This window comes from Leptodactylus fuscus, chromosome 3, assembly GCF_031893055.1.
Source record: "Leptodactylus fuscus isolate aLepFus1 chromosome 3, aLepFus1.hap2, whole genome shotgun sequence".
Classification (NCBI taxonomy): domain Eukaryota; kingdom Metazoa; phylum Chordata; class Amphibia; order Anura; family Leptodactylidae; genus Leptodactylus; species Leptodactylus fuscus.
Genome location: NC_134267.1, coordinates 44,040,928 through 44,060,002, shown reverse-complemented (window position 1 = coordinate 44,060,002; position 19,075 = coordinate 44,040,928). Strand labels below are relative to the sequence as shown.

At 38.3% G+C, this 19,075-nt stretch overlaps 1 protein-coding gene across 1 annotated transcript in view; it reads left to right on the top strand.

The window, feature by feature from the left end:
* RASGRP3 (RAS guanyl releasing protein 3) overlaps positions 1 to 19,075 on the top strand; it is a 69,408-nt gene that overhangs the window by 20,504 nt on the left and 29,829 nt on the right. The window contains exons 2-9 of the mRNA XM_075266560.1: positions 4,657 to 4,799; positions 7,760 to 7,865; positions 8,857 to 8,919; positions 9,863 to 9,994; positions 14,394 to 14,541; positions 15,705 to 15,878; positions 16,743 to 16,859; positions 17,770 to 18,045. Coding sequence (XP_075122661.1) covers positions 4,727 to 4,799; positions 7,760 to 7,865; positions 8,857 to 8,919; positions 9,863 to 9,994; positions 14,394 to 14,541; positions 15,705 to 15,878; positions 16,743 to 16,859; positions 17,770 to 18,045 — 1,089 coding nt within the window. The 5' untranslated portion in view covers positions 4,657 to 4,726. The remainder of the gene's footprint in view (positions 1 to 4,656; positions 4,800 to 7,759; positions 7,866 to 8,856; positions 8,920 to 9,862; positions 9,995 to 14,393; positions 14,542 to 15,704; positions 15,879 to 16,742; positions 16,860 to 17,769; positions 18,046 to 19,075) is intronic.

Here is a 19,075-nt window from a genome sequence, read left to right as displayed (position 1 = left end):
CTGTTTAACCCTTAAGGTGCCATGATCCATAGTGATCATGGCACCCTAGGGGTTTGGCCGGCTATAAAGCATGCTGCCGGCTACATAAGGAGTCTGTGCTAGCTGTAATTTACAGCTACACGCTGCTCCATAATCCCTCCCCCCATCGGAGTGAGCTCCGATGGGGGGAGGGTTAACCCCTTGGATGCCAGGACGAGAGGAAGCTAGTCTATACATCTGCATAGCTAGCTTCCTCTACAGACTGCAATACACGTGTATTGCAGTCTGTAGTTAGTATAGAACCAACGATCCTCTCTGATCGCTGGTTCTAGTGTGCTTGCAGCACAAATAAAAAAATGTAAAAAAAGGTTTTTTTAAAAAAAATAAAGTGTGTAAAACAAACAAAAAAACAAACAGTTACATTTCTTGTAAATCTGGAAAATTGCTGTTACACTTGTAAGCCTTGTAACGTCCAAAATAAATTAAAATACAATCAAAAGATGATGCCGATATAAAGCAGAGATATGGGAGATAATATTTATTCATGTATTTGGGTGATATGGTTATCTGCCTGAAAAGCAGAGAATTTCACATTTTGAAAATTGCAATTTTTTCCAAATTTCCATCAAATTTCCTATTTTTTTAATAAGTAAATACAAAAATATTGATTAGTGTTTACCACTAACATGAAGTATAATGTGTTACGAGAAAACAATCTCAAAATCACTTGTGTAAGTTAAAGTGTCTCAAAGTTATTGCCATTTAAAGTGACACATATCAATTTTGAAAAAATAGGCCTGGTCCTTAACATACTTTTGGGCTGTGTCTTTAAGGGGTTAACATGTTATTTACTTGTTTTTGTTTTTTTTAAAGTATCCGATCGCGAATATATTACTGTATGATTATGTCATGAAATACAGTAAATTAGCTTCTTTTAGCCTATGTTCAATTGTTCCATTTTTGGTTTTTATAAAAAATTTTGTTTAAATTTTTGAAGTATTTTAGTATTTTTAAAATAGTTTTGAAGTAGTAGTTAGGATTTCTATTTAAAATACTTCAGAATGAAAGTATTTAGTATTTGTATTTCATAAGTATTTTGTATTTAAAATACTTTCCCAAAGTATTTTCCCGAACACTGATCATAATCTGCCAAGTCCGCAGCAGATCACTGTTTTTATATGTTACTGGATCCATATACTTAAAGTAGCTCCTTAGAAAAGCCTTCCTCTAGTTCCATGATGCAGCATGATCATTACGTCACTGATTGTGTAGTTACATTTTAGCTTACCTTTTCCATGCACATCACAGCTTGTACTTATATATAGTAACTAATGGAAATATGCCAAGCTGCAAAGACAAACATATTGGGACATAGCAGCTCCATATTGTAAGACTGGAGCTAGGTTTCAGTCTACTCATATAACTTTTTGGTCATTGCTTCTCAGTGACAGTTGATAGTGAAGTTGGGCTGGGGAGGCAGTTTTTACAGAAGTGGGTCCTTGCTGCACAGGCCTTTCTATCATTGCACAAATCTCTGCTTTGCTAAATATTTTTTTTTGCTAATTTGAATGTGTTACAGAGCTCAAGAGAAACAAAAAGATTAAACTAAGTAAGATGGATTATAAATTGCATAATAAATAAAAAAAAAAACAATAACCAGCCTATAAATATTCTCTAGAAAAAAAGTAAAAAAAATAAAATAAAAATAACACATATTCATATTATTAGTATTTAATTACTTATCTGTTAATTTTTTCATAAGGAATATTTATGAGATATATGACAAAAAAAGATTAACTGAGGTAACTTTTAAATGCTTTGGCCCAGACTTCCACTAAAGCCCCTTTCAGACAACCGTAGTATGGGTCAGTGTGTTACCCGATGGATAGCACACTGACCCATTCTTTATTATGGGTCCATACACACAACCGTGATTTTGATGATCTTGTGTGTGGGCTGACAGTCTGGGTCTCATCAGATAGGACAGGTCCTGTTCCTGTCCTATTTTGTGGCCCGTGCTTCTGTGGCTCCTATTCATTTAATGAAAAGAACCGTGGAAGCTTGGACCGTGCGCAGGCGGCACACGGGGACATCCCCGTGTCCCCCGTGTGCAGCCCGTGCTTCTAATTCATAATAGGCCGGTTGCAGCATGGTTGTCTACAACCAGCCTAATAGTGAGGTCCAGTTTCCAGTTTTGGATGTGTAAAAAAACATTGCATTTTACATTACATGCAAAATGGATGGGATTCTGGTGAATCCTATCCTCACATTTCAGAAAAAAATCCACTGTGGAAAAGCTGCATTTTGAAAAATACCTGCTTTTATTGAAATTTGCAGCATGAGAGTTATACCTACAGAAATGCTGGTATTTTCTGTGTAGGTATAATATGGAAACAAAGTCCACAGAGGTTTCTGTGAAAAATGCTGCAAAAAAACTGATGTGTTTCTGCCACACTCTTTTCCGCAACATTGTTTTTTTTTGCTCCCGATTACTACGTTGGACCTTAGCCTTAGACAATACACACAAACCACAGATCATAACATGATAAATGAAAAAAATGGCACAATAACTGGAAACCCATTAAAAAAAACAAAACACACACACAAGATGCATGAGGGTATTTTGCAAATGCCTCAAATATCACATTAATGAGGAGTGACTGTATCCTGGGACAAATAAAGCAGGAATTGAACAACTGCCACATGGAACATAATTTGCCATACTGGGGAGTTCATGTGATACCCACACGTCCCTAACCAAGCATGGCTTGTGTAAACCAAACACAAATTTCCCCAATGTGGGACTATTAAAGGATTATCTTATCTTATCTTATGTCGGTTCCTGAACTACCATGGGTTTACAGTCCTCTATTCCAAGCATCATGTGCAAAGCATCAGTGGTATGTGTTCACTTCAGACAAGCCACGGTTGGACTAAATGTGGCTGTTTGAATTGCCCTTATAGGCTGCATGCGCACGGAGTTTCTGTGTGCGGATTTTGACGCAGAATTTGACGCAAGCGGAAAAAAGGAACCCATTGAAGTCAATGGGTGGCTTCTTTTCCGTGCAGATTCTCACTTGAATTCTGCATCAGAATCCGCGCACGGAAACTCCATGTGCATGCAGCCATAGGTTTGGCCACTTTCAGACCAATATTAAGAGACCAATGTTATTATTTGTATAATAATAAGTTGCACAACTTTCCTAACATGTCATGGAATAATAATTCTGTGGCACGTTTTCTTCAGATTCTCTGTTGAATAACAGAGGAAAGACACCGTACATAGTTCTAAGGAAAGATGCTCCACATTTGTTATTTTATGGCGAACATAATTATTTACTAAAACAGACATGTCAAGAGGGGTGACAGATCCGCTTAAATATGGCTTCTCGACACGGAAATGTACATTTTGTTGATATATACAAAGTTCTATTAAGCTCTTCATTTCAGCCTGTAAAATAACATGTAAACCTCTGTTCTTAGTAAATGACTACAAGAATAACATCGTGTTCTGTACACAATGTCTGAAAAGACGCACCTTTACTACACAAAGGGAAATTTTGATAACCCATTTACAAATAATGTCCAATCAATTGTGAGATTATATAATCTTCCATAATTATATTACAGCTCCATTCTAACTAAACAAATGCTTCTTCCCGCCACGTATCTGACTAATAACATGTTGGAGCTTTTCTTCCTGTGCAATTTTACTAAGAAACTGTAATTAATATTTTTTAATGCAACTTGAAAACATTTCTCTTGTGGTGACATACAATATTCATGATGGAGGAGAGCGGGGAAAGAAAAACAAAGAAACAAAAACTCTAACTAATGTTTTGTTCACAACTATGGAAAATGTAGACAATTCAATCCCTGTTCATAAATTATTACTAGAAAATCCCTTTAATCCGAAACCTCATGGGCTGACATTTCAAATAATGCAACTTCCATGAAATACCATGAAATATGATATGCAGAAAGCTGAAGTATATATGGAAGATGTGGTATGGAAATAAGAATGCAAAGATATTGATATTTGCTAGAGATGAATGAACAGTAAAATGTTCGAGGTTCGATATTCGTTTCGAGTAGCCCCTCAATATTTGACTACTCGAATCAAATATCGAACCCTATTATAGTCTATGGGGGGAAAATGCTCGTTTCAGGGGTAGGCAACGTTCAATCAAATTATACTTACCAAGTCCACGAGTGAGGGTCGGGCTGGACACTGTGCGCATCAAAGGAGCAGATGGGGGTTCATTGCCTCGGCGGGAAGCCTGTACTTGAAAAGATGCACTCAATTTGCAAAGCAAAACCGAAAACCAGGAAGTTTAGAATCACATTCACATTGCATTGTGTATTGCAATGCAACCACATTGCAAGCAATTCATGTTGTGCAATAAAATTTGTTGTGTAACTGTGGTCATAATGTTTCTAATAAGGGATGCATCAGCGTCCAGCATGGGGATAAATGGCATATGGATGTATTTTTTTCTGCCAGAATGTAAAAGGACTGGGAACCTGAGCAGCTCTTAGCGAATACTGTCTGTTCTGTTCTCTCTACAAATACATGTACAGTGATATTTCTACAGAAATGTAGTCAAGAGCTATACTATTTTTTTTTTTCATATTATAACTGTTGTTATACATTAATGTGTTGTTATGAATTTGTAGGACTTATAGAATAAGAACAACCTCATGTGAAATATGGTATTCCGGAGAAGTATGAACCATTGATGACCAAATGATGGGATCTACTACATTTCGGAAGGCAGCTACGCTGGATGAACTTCTGTACACTTGCATTGACATGTTTGGTATGTTTAAGTTCTATGTATAGCCATTCTGATCACCAGCCAATGTCAAAGATACAATGATGTTACCGAAATGCTTAGACTCCTTCAGATGATAAAAGTGAAATTTACTTGGTGTAATAAAGTAAAATACTACAAAATAGTATAAAATAAGATGTTTAACTTGTTATTTTCCTAATGAAGGAAATCGAATAAATAGACCGTGCCCACCAGCAAAGACCTTATTGGATTGGATTGTGCCCCGTGCACTTGCACGCTGGTTTTGGAAATCGCAGTGTGTCCGCGCTGTAGTTTTACCCGCAAAGTGGGCATGGGATTCTCAAGAATCCCATCCACTTTGCAATTACTGTAAAACCCTGCAATTTTTTCCTGAGGTGTTTCTACCACAGGCAAATTGCGGCATTTCCAACCTGGGGGAGCCTGGCCTTAGAGAGTGTTGCTAGGATGGTATAAAGGTATGTTCACAGTGCCACTAATAGCGCCACAATAGCATAAATAAAGTGGTTTAGAAGGAATTTTGTTGGTGGTAGATTCCCATTAACAGCTTAAGAACATAGCCAATTTGTGCCTCAAAGACATAAAATATAACAAAAACTATATAAATGTGGTGTTGCTGTATTTGTAATTATCCACAGAATGCAGATAACATGTTATTGTGACTTCACAGTCAGTGCTGTGAAAACCATACACATAACAAAGTGTCCAATTCAAACCCAAATTTAGAATTTTTTCCAGCTTTTGTCCCACAAAAAAGTAAGCCCCCATGTGGCTCTGTGAACTGAAAATTTAAAAAGTTCTGACTATGTAAGTCAGAGGAGTAAGTTGTGTAAAAACGAAAAGTGTGCTTATTGTGAAAAATTAGCAAATCATAAAAGATCTATATTTAGGTTACACCGTATTCCTACTGATCCATAGAATCCCATGCCCACTTTGCATTTGAGACACGCGGTGTTACCATTATATTTAAGGGAAAGCCACCGGCGTTTCTGTAGATATAATTGACATGCTGCGAATTCCAGAACCACGTCGGTTTTGGAAATCACATGTTATCTGCATTCTGTGGATAATTACAAATACAGCAACACCACATTTATATAGTTTTTGTTATATTTTTAAAATCTTAAAATAGAAGTCCAAACTTTGAAAGAAAAAAATTCTTGGAATTTTTTTGGGGAGGGGGGCATATGTAAATGTTATTTATATCATTTTAAGGGATGTATGATATTTTGATTATTTTTATTCAATTGTTTGTAGAAGAAATGGCATGAAAACAAAAATTTGGTTGTTTTGCATGCAGAAGACGGAAACCTGTCAGAGCGGGTCCGGCCTTGAGCGTCGGTGAGCGTTTTATGCTCTCTGCTGTGAAACCGGATTTTTAAAATTGGACACAGAGTACTGCATGTCCAACTCTGTGTCCGATTTTAAAAAAACGGTTTCGCGGCGAGAGCATAAAACACTCACCGCCGCTCACGGTCGGACATCTTTCAAACCCATTCAAATGAATGGGTTTGAAAGAGTCCTGCAGGTTTCCGTATCCTGCCTCTGTTTTGTGCAGGAAACGGAAACCTGCAGAACGGAGACCGGGCGCAGATGTGAACGAGCCCTTACTTGTCTAAATAACACTTGTATGCAGTAATACCATATACAGTAAAATTAATTTACTGTACTGTGCCGAGTAGCAATGCCACACAATGCAACCTAAATACAATCATACAATGCCTAAATAGTAAGCATTGGCTAAGGCCCCACGCTGTGGAAAGGCTGCTTTTTTTTGTTGCAAACTTTGCTGCATTTTTTTGCGCCAAAGTTAAGAATGACTTGAAAAGGTTTGAGAAATATCAAGTAAGCACTTAGACGTCTCCCTTCTGTTAAATCTACTCCTGACTTTGCTTAAAAAAACTACATGAAAATGTGCAACAGGGCCTTGGCTCCACATTGTGGAAAAGCTGCTTTTTTTGCTGCGTGTATTTGAGCCAAACCCAGGGATAGCTACATAAGGAATGGGAGATATAAAGGAAATTGTTTGTGGTCGCATTAACGCCGCGTAAACACGCGTTAACTCGGCGTTAGCGCGACCGCAAACATGCACCATCAAAATTGCGGCGCAAATGTCCTGTAAATGCGGCGCATTGCGTGCCGCGTTTACTCCGTGTGAACGAGCCCTTAGGGTAAGTTTACACAGGGTTTTTTGGATCGGAATCTGAGGCAGAGGACGGCTCAGGTTCCGATCCAAAAACCGGGTAGCCGCGACAGAAAGCAGGTGCACTGCACTGGCATCCAGCCACGCACTCTGCTCTGGATTAGGCCCAATGAATGGACCTAGTCCGGAGGTGGGAGTGTCTTCAGGCCAAATCGTGAAGTGAAACGGCCTGAAGAATGAGCATCTTGCTTCTTTTTTCTTGATTTCAATGGGAGCCGTCTTTTTGGTCAGGGTTTTGAGGCGGATACGGCCTCAAAACCCTGACCAAAAAATTCCGTGTAAACTTATCCTTATACATTCTGTTCAATCCACTCCTGGCTTTGGCTTTAAAAAAAAAAAAAAAAAAAAAAAAACCCAGCAGAATCTGCAATAAAAAAACTTCTTTTCCAAAATTTGGGGTCTTGCCCTAAATTTGGTTTTAAATGGCCATAACCCAGATAGATGTAAATGTTTTACATAGATAAGCAGCATGCAATGCCACCTGATACTGAGCAGTAAAACCGTGAATACAGAATCTACAATTAGTTTATTTTGGAACTTGTGCTTCGCACTTAATCTTCTGGAGAGAGGACTAAGTCGCGACTGTGTCATTCACAGCTCTATTTTAGTAGGTGAGGAAATCTATTTTCTCCTCTTTGTTCTTTGGTGCCCTTTATATGCTATGAATAATTTAATGCAGACCAAAGTATATAGAAAACGTAGAGCACCTTGCATGGATTCCAAAGAAGAACTTATAATAATATGGCTTTCTATACTTTCACAGATGAGAAGGGGGATCTGAATGACAACAACCTGCTGCCAAGGACTGTCTTATTAATGCATCGTTGGTATCTGTCTTCCACTGAACTTGCAGGAAAACTTCTCTCCATATATCCTTTATGATTATAAAACAAAATATACATTATACATGTCACCTGAATCGCTGCAGATGGGAATTGTCTTGGATATCAGCCATAATTTATACCAGTATATCATGTGGGATGATCAGCTGACCACCAGGGTGTCTATAGTCATAAGGGGACAGAGCAGCTGGGACAATGCTTTAATGGAATTGTCTCATCAAACATATCCTCTACTTCAAGCTTACCTATTGTTTGCATATGTACATTAAGAATAACACTATTTCTGGCCATTTTATGATTTATATTTTTGCAAATTGTGTCAGTGTCCCCCTCTGCAGGCTCTCTCTGTACGTTGCATCTTCCCCTGAGCTAGTGAGTAGAGACTAGCTGCTATATACTACACATAGTTATGGAGCAGATACTCCTCTACTTACTATCTCATCTTCACTCAGAGCAGCACCTGAACCATGCGGGACATACATAGAGAGGTACTGACCTTTATTGATGTTAGTAAACAGCCTGATAATTGAAAATGAAGCATTTTTCTCTTATAAGGCATATATTTTGTGAGTCATGTGGACAGGAAAGTAGATCGTGACCTACTTTTCTGTCCGCTTGTTCTGTGCGGAGACCGTGATTAAAACACACGGACCCCATTATAATCTATGGGGTTCATGATCTACTTTCCTGTCTGCATGACTTGTGTAGTCTATGGGGTCTGTGTGCTTTCACTGCACACCACTTGTCAGTGCATTTGGTAGTCCATTCGGGGCAAACCCCATGCGGACTCCCCCGAATGCATTACCGAACGCAGATGTGAACCCGGCCTACGACTTCTGTATTCTCCAACACTCAGGTGTGATGACTGGGGAAAGCCACAAGTGGCTATATATTTCAGATGAATGGTAGGCCATGTAACACAAGTACATGTGAATTGGTACTGATATAGCTCCATGATGATCACATTCTTGGTCACATTTTTCAACCTTTGTCATTAAATTTTCTTTAACATATTTACCTATCGAAATGCCAGTGGTGAGAACTACAATGAACTGCGCTTAAAAACCTGTCACTTTATGAGGTAAGTATAGCTGGAATCTCTATTACTATTGTTACAGATATGGAATAAGGCAAATTCCATACGGTACATGTGCTTACAGAGAGAAGAGGAAATGTCTTCCTCACTGACATTTGTGTTCGGGACATGGTTGTATACTAGTCAGTATATACTAGTCAGTCATGCGTAATGAGGAGAAGATGGAAATATTGCCTATATCCAGAGCCTGGCATCCCACCCATATCATGGGGCTGTTTTAACTAGAGGAACCCCACTGAAAGGTTTCATAATTGGGCCCCCCCCCCCCAAATAATTCAATGTCCCCTCAAGTCGCCCACACATAATGCCCCCTGCCCCCTCAGTAACCATTCAATGAATATATTACATATAAATTTAAATAAAAGTTCCCACAGAGTCGCCTGCAGGTTCTGTCTGTAGTGATGTCTCCGGCTGGGTGCTCATCGTCCTGATGCAGACATAATCAGCCAAATCCTGAATGGTGGAGCACTGAGCCGATCCATTCTCCATCATTGTATCCAACTTTATAGAGTTGAAATCATTACCTGCAGCCTGGAACAGCGGGACAGCACCCAAAATGTGGAACTGTCCTGCTCGATCTGAGTTGGCTGTTGGGTCCTCACTACCATAAGGCCGGGCGCAGATGCTTAGGGTGTGAAAATGCAAAATATCTAAAAATTTGTGTGTGCAAATAGACTCAAAAAGTTGCAAGCCTATACTCTGCAGCTTTTGAATGCTAGAATTATGTAGCACGAGCCTTGATAATTCCCCCAATGTTTTTTACAACTTTTTTTAGAAATGAATTTGTCCAATCATTTACAGAAGTTGGGATGATCTCTACTAAGAGGAATGTTTGACCAATGGGCAGTCATTCAATTAAAATATTATCATCAAACATGTGCCCGTTTATGAGGACAGAAAGTCATGATGACCCCTATGTCTTTTCTAGATACTGGATTTTGGAATTTCCTGCAGAGTTTAATTTGGATTTGGGATTGATACAGCTGACAGAGGAATTTAGAGAACTGGCGAGCCAACTGGGTTATGAAGAGCACATTAATCTTATAGACATCTCCAGCATGTAAGCATTTATAGTAGTTTTAATGCAGAAACAGGTTTGTAATAATTGTATAAATGTGTCTGTAAATGGGTTATGTTAGAAAATACTTCATGTACTAAGCATGTACTAAGCCCAGGATGACCAGTTTATTCCAACTGTTCATTGTTCACAATACACTCACATAGAAAAAAACTTGTCAATTTAAACACCAGGTTGTAAGACCCCCTTTAACCTACTCACATTTCTGCCATGGATTACACTGCATATACGTTTCAGATTTTTTTAATATACCGTATATACTCGAGTATAAGCCGAATTTTTCAGCACAGTTTTTGTGCTGAAAAAGCCCCCCTCGGCTTATACTCGAGTCAAGCAAAAAGAATTTTTTTTTTTTTTTTTTGGGGGGGGGGGGGGTCTATGGCCAGCTGCAATAGTAATGTATAGAATCTCCCATAAAATAGTGAAAAAAAAAAGAAGCTTTAAATTTTTTTTTAGAAAAAACAAAGTAAATAAACGTTCTAAATCCCTCCTTTCCCTAGAATACATACAAAAGTAGAAAATGACTGTGAAACACAAACACATTAGGTATCCCTGTGTCTGAAAGTGCCCGGTCTACTGAATATAGGGTATCTGCAGTGCTCCTGTTCCGTCGGGAAGGCGTTAATAGGAGCACTGCAGATACCCTATAGTCAGCCAGGCTGAATTCCAAGTGGGGAAAAAAAACCTCAGTCCTCAAGCTCAGGGAAGGGGCAGACAGACAACCAAAACACCCCCTCCCCATCCTCAGCACCCAGAAACTACTGCACCCAAAAACTCTGACCATTTTAATTTTTGAAATTTTCCAGTAGCTGCTGCATTTCCCTCCTAGGCTTATACTCGAGTCAATAAGTTTTCCCAGTTTTTTGTGGTAAAATTAGGGGCCTTGGCTTATATTCGGGTCGGCTTATACTCGAGTATATACAGTATTTTTATATTTGAGTATCTGAAATCTACTTCTTGTTTTATGTCTCCTGCTTATGCTATCTCACTCTCCCATGCATAAACATAAGCCCATATTTCCAAGTTCACAAGGAAATATGTACATACAGTCGATAGCTGATTTGCAGTAAGGACAGGATACCTTACAAAAGTTTAGATTGACAGTAAGAAAAAAATTATTTGGTGACTACTACGAAAACTGTGGAAATTGAGCTCCAATTGACATATTGTCTTTGCTTTGATTTTAAAAAGGGGAGGCTTATCCATACAGCATGAAGATAACAGGAGATTTCGTAAGACTCATGCTCTATATGCCAGTCTTAATAAAAGAAGAGACAGTAAGGCCCGGCTTACATCTGCACATGAGTTTCCATTCGGGGAGTCCGCTTGGGGACTCACTGAACGGAAACCTAATCTGCATGTAAAAGCGGTTACCTAAGGAAACCCACGGATCCCATAGACTATAATAGTTTCTGCTCGGTTTCCACATTAAAAATGCAGAGAGAAAATTGTTGCTTGTAGGACTTTTCTTTCCACATTTTTTATGCAGAGAGGGGAACGGTATGGCCTGAATGCAGATGTGAACCGGACCTAAGATGTGCCAAATTTCTGAAGACATATATGCCTGAAAATAAATTTGTCGATGTGTGCACCAAAACAGCGGATTTACACCATAGTTTTACATTATTTATGGCAGCTTTTGGCATAAATTTAACCCTTATCTATCATACACCACTATCATACACATTGTTATGATAGACACCATGATAGTACTTAACAGTTAAAGACTTCTGTCAAACACTTTTAATAAATTTCCTGATAAAGGCTGCATAATAACCCATTAAGTTGTATTTTTAGTGCAAAACTTAATAAGTCTGATTTATCAAGCCTTGGACACCAACTGTTTTATACCCAGCGCACAACTTCTCAAAAAACTGGGCGAAAACAGGAGTCACACCAGAAATCTATGTCATTCTGTGACTGTCACGGGACATCCCTGTGTTGCACCAAAATTATTAAGAGGCCAGAGCATCTTAATATTTGCACAAATGCACAAATGGATTAAGGCCGATGCAAAATGCACTGGTCTACATATATTAGCTCCAATGTGTAACAAAAATTGTAACTTTTTTTAAGCCACAAAGTAACACAAGTATTGAAAAATTTCTCCAGTGATTTCTTGGCATAAAGAGGTACAATTCTCTCACGTCTTAAATGTTTTCTGAAGCCATAGCAGAAACTCTTCTTTATCTGTGCTTTTCACTTTTACAATGTAAATGTTTGCCATGAACTGAATCAGTAAGTCTGTTGTGGGATTGTGCGCACAATACACACTTCCTGCAAGCATTGTATTATATTTAGAAACCCTGAGTCGGAAACTGGTGAGCTAACTTCTTAAACCAGATGTTTAGTGCACAATTCATATTACAGCTGCCCTCGTATTGTTTGTATTTTCAACCATCATTCTATACTATGTACTGTATATATAGTAGTTATACCTAATAAGCTCTAAATCTGAGCATGCGCCCATCTGGCAGATCATGCCTTAAAATGGGAAACAATTTGGATCTTTTATTAAACAATTACATCAAAAACTTTATTTTTTTGGCCAGGTATGACAGGGTTCTCATTATTTAAAGTATATTTACCGTATATACTCGAGTATAAACCGACCCGAATATAAGCCGAGGCCCCTAATTTTACCACAAAAAACTGGGAAAACTTATTGACTCGAGTATAAGCCGAGGTGGGAAAATGCAGCAGCTACTGGGAAATTTAAAAAATTAAAATGGTCGGAGTTTTTGGGTGCAGTATTTGCTGGGTGCTGGGGAAGGGGAGGGGGTGTTTTGGTTGTCTGTCTGCCCCTTCCCTGAGCTTGAGGACTGTTTTTTTTTTTTTCCTTTCATTCAGCCTGGCTGACTATAGGGTATCTCGTTTCAAAGGTGTGAGCAATGTACCTCCATTCTTGTGACTAGTGGTGGTCCCAGCAGATGGACCCCTACCAATTTGCAATTTTCATTGACAAACCTCATTAAGGCCAAGGCCCCACATAGCGGAACACTGCTAAAAAAAAAGCAACAGAAAAATATCACAACTTCTATCTGCATCGGTTTGCATTGCATATTTGTTTTTTTTTCTACAGTTTTTCTTGAATTTTGTGTGATAGGACTTTCTGTGTTTTCACGAGAATAACAGAAACTTTTAAAATTGATAATTTTATGTAATTTTCAGTATATTGTCCTTTTTTTAACAAACAAACGCAAAATATAATGACCAAAATTTACCACTAACATAATGTACAATGTGTCACGAAAAAACAATCTTGGAATCACCTGGATAGGTAAATGCAATATGAAGCTATCCTCACATAAAGTAAAAGACGTCATATTTGAAAAACAGGGTCTGAGCCTTAAGGCCCAAACTATCCTGCGTCCTTAAGGGGTTAATAAATCTATAGGGAAAATACGAGTCTTCCTGCAGGTACAATTGACATGATTATAAAAGGAATGGAAATATAAAAGAATCTACCTCTCCCTTCTGCTCAATCCACTCCTGGCTTTGGTTAAACCCCCTTCCAAAAAGAACAAAATCAGCAACAAAAAAAGTAGCTTTTCCACAATGTGGGCCCTTAATATAATATAACAACATAACATAACAGGCTTTTCATGAACTCAAAACTCCCATATTTAAATTTATAAACAATTAAAAGTTAAACATTTTTTCAAATATAAATAATTAAAAAATTTTCTCTAGTCATCTTAGTCATCATGAAGGAAGACCCAGCCATCTTTTCTATTGTGGATAGATTATCTGACAGAGACACTGAGAAGTATCCAGAGCATAGAAAGTTTCTGCATTCATAGTTGTATCTGTTGACAAACGATCAAGACAAACGACTGTCACTACTACATTGGATGGAGAACAGCTTTAAAACTTTGTAAAAATAGGAAACTTTTAATTGCCTAAACATTAAAATATGCCTTCGTAGGGGACAGCTCAGCCCAACAGATTTACTATAACTTGTGCCTGAAAAGTGGCTGAAATATACACCAGTCCCCGTGTGGCGTAAATTCCTATTTTGGCAAATGGGACCTCCTGAGATGTGACAGAGTCACAAAGACGCTGGATCCTCTTGATATTTCTGGTACAACTCATTGTAGTGCAGCAGATTATTAAGACTGACATAATACACACCAGTCTAATAAATGGCCCCATTATGTTTTTCGGGGCACATATTAAATACAGTTACTCTATAACCAAATGAGACGCTAATCGAGAATATATCTGTGTAATGTCTCCTATGTATTGTGGGAATATGAAGTGAAGGTGAGGAGATTGCAGAGACACAAGGATACGGAGGCATCACAACAAGAGCATTGTTAATTGTTCATTGATTTCAGCATTTTGTGGTGACAGTATGTGTTGTCACTTTTGTTTGCAGCCCATCTTATGACTGGATGCGAAGAGTCACACAGAGGAAAAAAACATCAAAGAAGGGAAAGGTTTGCCTTCTGTTCGACCATCTGGAGCCCGTGGAGCTGGCGGAGCACCTAACATTTCTTGAATATAAAGCATTCAGAAGGATATCTGTAAGGAGACATGCTACTTTGTTCATTCCTATTAGGTTGCATTCACAGCACAGAAAATAGATAATAGCAAATTAAATATGTCTATTTTATTCCTAATAGAAAATATTATACTCCTAATTCACACGAACACGAAATTTAATAATTATGTTTCAAGTATTTACAGAGATATAGCAATTTCTCTGTTCAGTTGTGGCAGCCATTTTTGGTTAAGGCTAAATTCTTTTGTCAGTACAGTATATTGGTAATAAAAATGTCACCACCAGCTTTTGAGATGTCAATTCAAAAGTCGCTACCAATATGGTTTCACTCCCTGGTGTAAGTTTTTCAAACAAAGCTAGCATAATAATAGCAAAAATATGTCAATGTTAACATAGTATAACTAAAACAATTGTAATCAACAAAACATAATTACGATTATTATTGAGCTAACATATTTACAAAAATCTAATCTATATCTAAAATGTGCACAAATTCAAGGGTTATTCCACAATGATATTCCATAGGATAAAGGATAAATATCTCATCGGTCAGGGTTAGAGATGAGCGACTACTGTTCGGATCAGCCGATCCGAACAGCACGCTCGCATAGAAATGAATGGACGTAGCCGGCACGCGGGGGGTTAAGCGGCCGGCCGCCGTCAAAGCGGAAGTACCAGGTGCATCCATTCATTTCTATGGAGCGTGCTGTTCGGATCGGCTGATCCAAACAATACTCGCTCATCTCTAGTCAGGGTCTGACCGATGGAGCCCAGCCGAAGGTAGGCATGTCACTTGGTGGATGAGTCCGCACTCCCAATCACTTGAAAGGAAGTGTTGGATATAGCTGAATGCTGTACTTCAGCTATCTCTAGTGCTCCCGTTGAAGTGAATGGAAGCACACTTGCACCCCATCCATCATGGGCATATATTCATTCAGCAGCTACAGGCCGGCTAAATGTACAATGGGGCAGTTTATCTTCTATGGATACAGGAGAAGTATTCTTTGTTGCCCATATAGTAGACAAAAGGGGGGCTTTGTAAGGATGTAATGATCAACTTACAGGTTAGAAAACAACCCAACACAACAAGGGCCATCCTGGTTGTGTTGGATTGTTGTTTTCCAAAATTATTTAATGTATATTTTATATACTGAATTGTATCTATATACTTTTTTTGTCTTCCAGTTTACAGATTATCAAAGCTATGTCATTCATGGAAGTTTAGTGGATAACCCAACTTTGGAGAGGTCGATAGCACTATTTAATGGAATCTCAAAATGGGTTCAGCTTATGGTCCTCAGTAAGCCAACTCCACAACAAAGGGCAGAAGTCATTACAAAGTACATCTATGTGGCCGAGGTAACTTTTGTATGTATTTACTGTTATCTAAGCATTATTATTAATGGATGGTAAAACACTACTTAAGTATAGAATAATATACTCTACTGTGACCAAAATTATTCAGGTCGAATACTATTCTTCTTTAAGCTATGGCTGCACGTTGCGGAAACGCAGATTTTTTGTTGCAGGTTTAGTTGCATTTTTTGAGCCAAAGCCAGATGTGGATTGAGCAAAAGGGAGAAGTATAAGGACATTTGTAGCCATACTTGACTTTAGCTAAAAAAAACCACGCAACAAAATCTGCAACATTTGCATCATGGGGCCTCAGCCTTAGGGTGTGATCATACAGCTTTTTTGGTAAAATGCAATTGGAAAAATCCAAATAGTATTTTATTTTTTTTTTTTAAATGTAGATTGTGAGCCCCACATAGAGCTCACAATGTACATTTTTCCCTATCAGTATGTCTTTTTTGGAGGATGGGATGGAAATCCATGCAAACACGGGGAGAACATACAAACTCCTTGCAGATGGTTTTTTGCCCTTGGCGGGATTTGAACACCAGGACTCCAGCGCTGCAAGGCTGCAGTGCTAACCACTGAGCCACCGTGTGGCCCCTCAAATAGTATTTTAGATAGTTAAATGAATCTAATTAGTGAGTGGCTGATGCCTCAATATCTGGTCTGAAAACACAGTGTGAACAAACCCTTATGGTTCAGAAAAAGAACACTCAGCCAAAGTTTTGCTCTCTTGTAGTGTTCCATGGCAATGGAGCTACAACAATATAAACTCAACCAATCAATTTGTATATTTTGATACATTTTATACTATATGTATTCTATGGTGGCAGATTATCATTCAATCATTGTTTCTTTTCGCTGCAGAAATTACTGGACCTGCAGAACTTCAATACATTGATGTCTGTGGTTGGTGGACTAAGCCATAGTTCTATATCTCGCTTAAAGGATACTCACGCACATCTTAGTTCTGATGTAACAAAGGTATATAATGTATACTGTATTTACAATTCAGTCATAACATTATGAGATTGTATCATCGTATTGTGTTGTACATATCTGTAGTAGAGCGTCAATTGACTTCTATGGGTTCAAGCATCATTCTGTCCCTCCAAATTTATAGAAAGGAACACTGAGGAGGGCTAAGGAAAGCAATATCATTTTCTGTATTAGGCTATGTTCACATTATTTATTTTGATGATGATAAAAATCAGAATGGATACCATCAGAATTCTAAGCTTGGATTTCTGCAGCAAAGTTCCAATTTGATATTCCATTGGCCACATGGGGATTAATCCCAAGCAATAAAGAAAATACATGTGTGTGGACGGCCACAGTTTCTTTGTGCCATCTGTTTCAATGGATGACCTGTCATTGATCAATGTGAATATATTGCAGAGTACCGGAGGCAGTTGTAGCTCAAATGTTGGAATATGTGCCAAAATTCACATGAAATTCCATCGAGGAAACATAACTTTCTGGAGAATATGGTGCCTCACAGGGGAGCCATACTGTAGAATAGACACTGGCTACCAACTTATAATCAAAAAACTTGGTGTTTTACTATATTGAATCTTTAAGAAAAAAGTTTACTCTTGGAAGACACTATGTAGCAGTATGAGGGGACCGAAGTAATACAAGTAATTTGTAATACACATACCACTGCACCCCCAATCCATATACTATGTGTTTCTCTTGTAAGTCTCCCTGGACAGATGGTGGCTGGTCTACTAAGTGGAAACAATATACAATAAATTTTTTATTTATTTATAAACAATGACTTTTTTTTTAAATTATGATCCGACACATTCCATAATGAGCGAGACAGTAATATAAATCCAGTGCGCTTTATTAATAACATATATTCTCCCTTACATATATTCCCTCATTCCAGGTGTGGAATGAAATGACTGAGCTGGTCTCATCTAATGGAAACTACTGTAATTACCGGAAGGCCTTTGCAGAGTGCGACGGATTCAAGATCCCCATTCTAGGTGTCCATCTAAAAGACTTAATAGCGGTCCATGTGATATTCCCTGACTGGATAGACGACAATAAAGTGAATACAGTAAAAATGCAACAGTTATATGTCACCCTCAATGAACTGGTATCACTGCAGAGCGCTTCACATCACCTAGAAACCAGTATGGATTTAATTAATCTGCTAACGGTATGTATTTCATCTAGCATTGTTACAGTATGTTCTGTGCATTATTATTCATGGGATTATACTGATGCAATAAACAAAAGTCCGCTACACTTGTCTGCAATTATTGGGGCGCATTTATCAATGTCAAACTTTGCACTGTCTTAAGCTTGCTTTGAAGAATGAACAGCACTACAGGTTTGCTGTCCAGAGCTTGCTAAGGGAAGACACATATCTACCCCATCCTTGGGTTCCTTACAAGGATCGGTTCTTCTGGACCCCACGAGAAATATATTTATGCTAGATATGCAGCAACCTTCTTATTCAGATTCTAATTGCCTGAGGAAAGACTCTCGCAGCCCGAAACGTTGCTCTCGGCTCTTTGCTCTTACAATATCTACATCCTGTATATGATATATTGGTCTAACATGGAATAAAATAAAACTAACAAGCAAGAACAACTACCTGGAGTGCTATCCATCCTATAAAACAAGCTTGTATTTCAATTGGTGGGTTCCTGTCAGCCACTGGTGGAATAAGCGCACCCATCTGCAAGCTAAGGAGAGTGCTGCTCACATAGATGTTGTAGGATTTTGTCTTAAGCTTGGAATCCCAATTGTAGTGCTAGACATATTTTTGAATCTGTTGTTTCTACAACCTCCAAACTTCTGACTCACCATGAGACAAATATTTGGTGAAAAATTGGAGACAAAATCTGTAGACGAAAATCTTAATTTGCAGGCTGTAAGGAACAAGTATTTAGTGCACCCATCAAGACACTACAATTCTTGGCATAACATAAGCAGACACAAATTATCTTTGCACGGGATATCTGCGGCATATTCGTTCTTTTCTGTTTCATAAATATGTCGTAAAGTGAGACACTTCTAGATCTAGCCTGTCGTATTTTTATTTTCTTTCTGGCACATAATTCTCACTAATATGTCGTAAATGCTGTGCACTATGAATTTTGATGCAAATGTAGACAGAGAGGTGTTGGACTTGGATTGATAAATGTGTCCCATATGTGGTATTGCAGTCATGTTCCATTCAT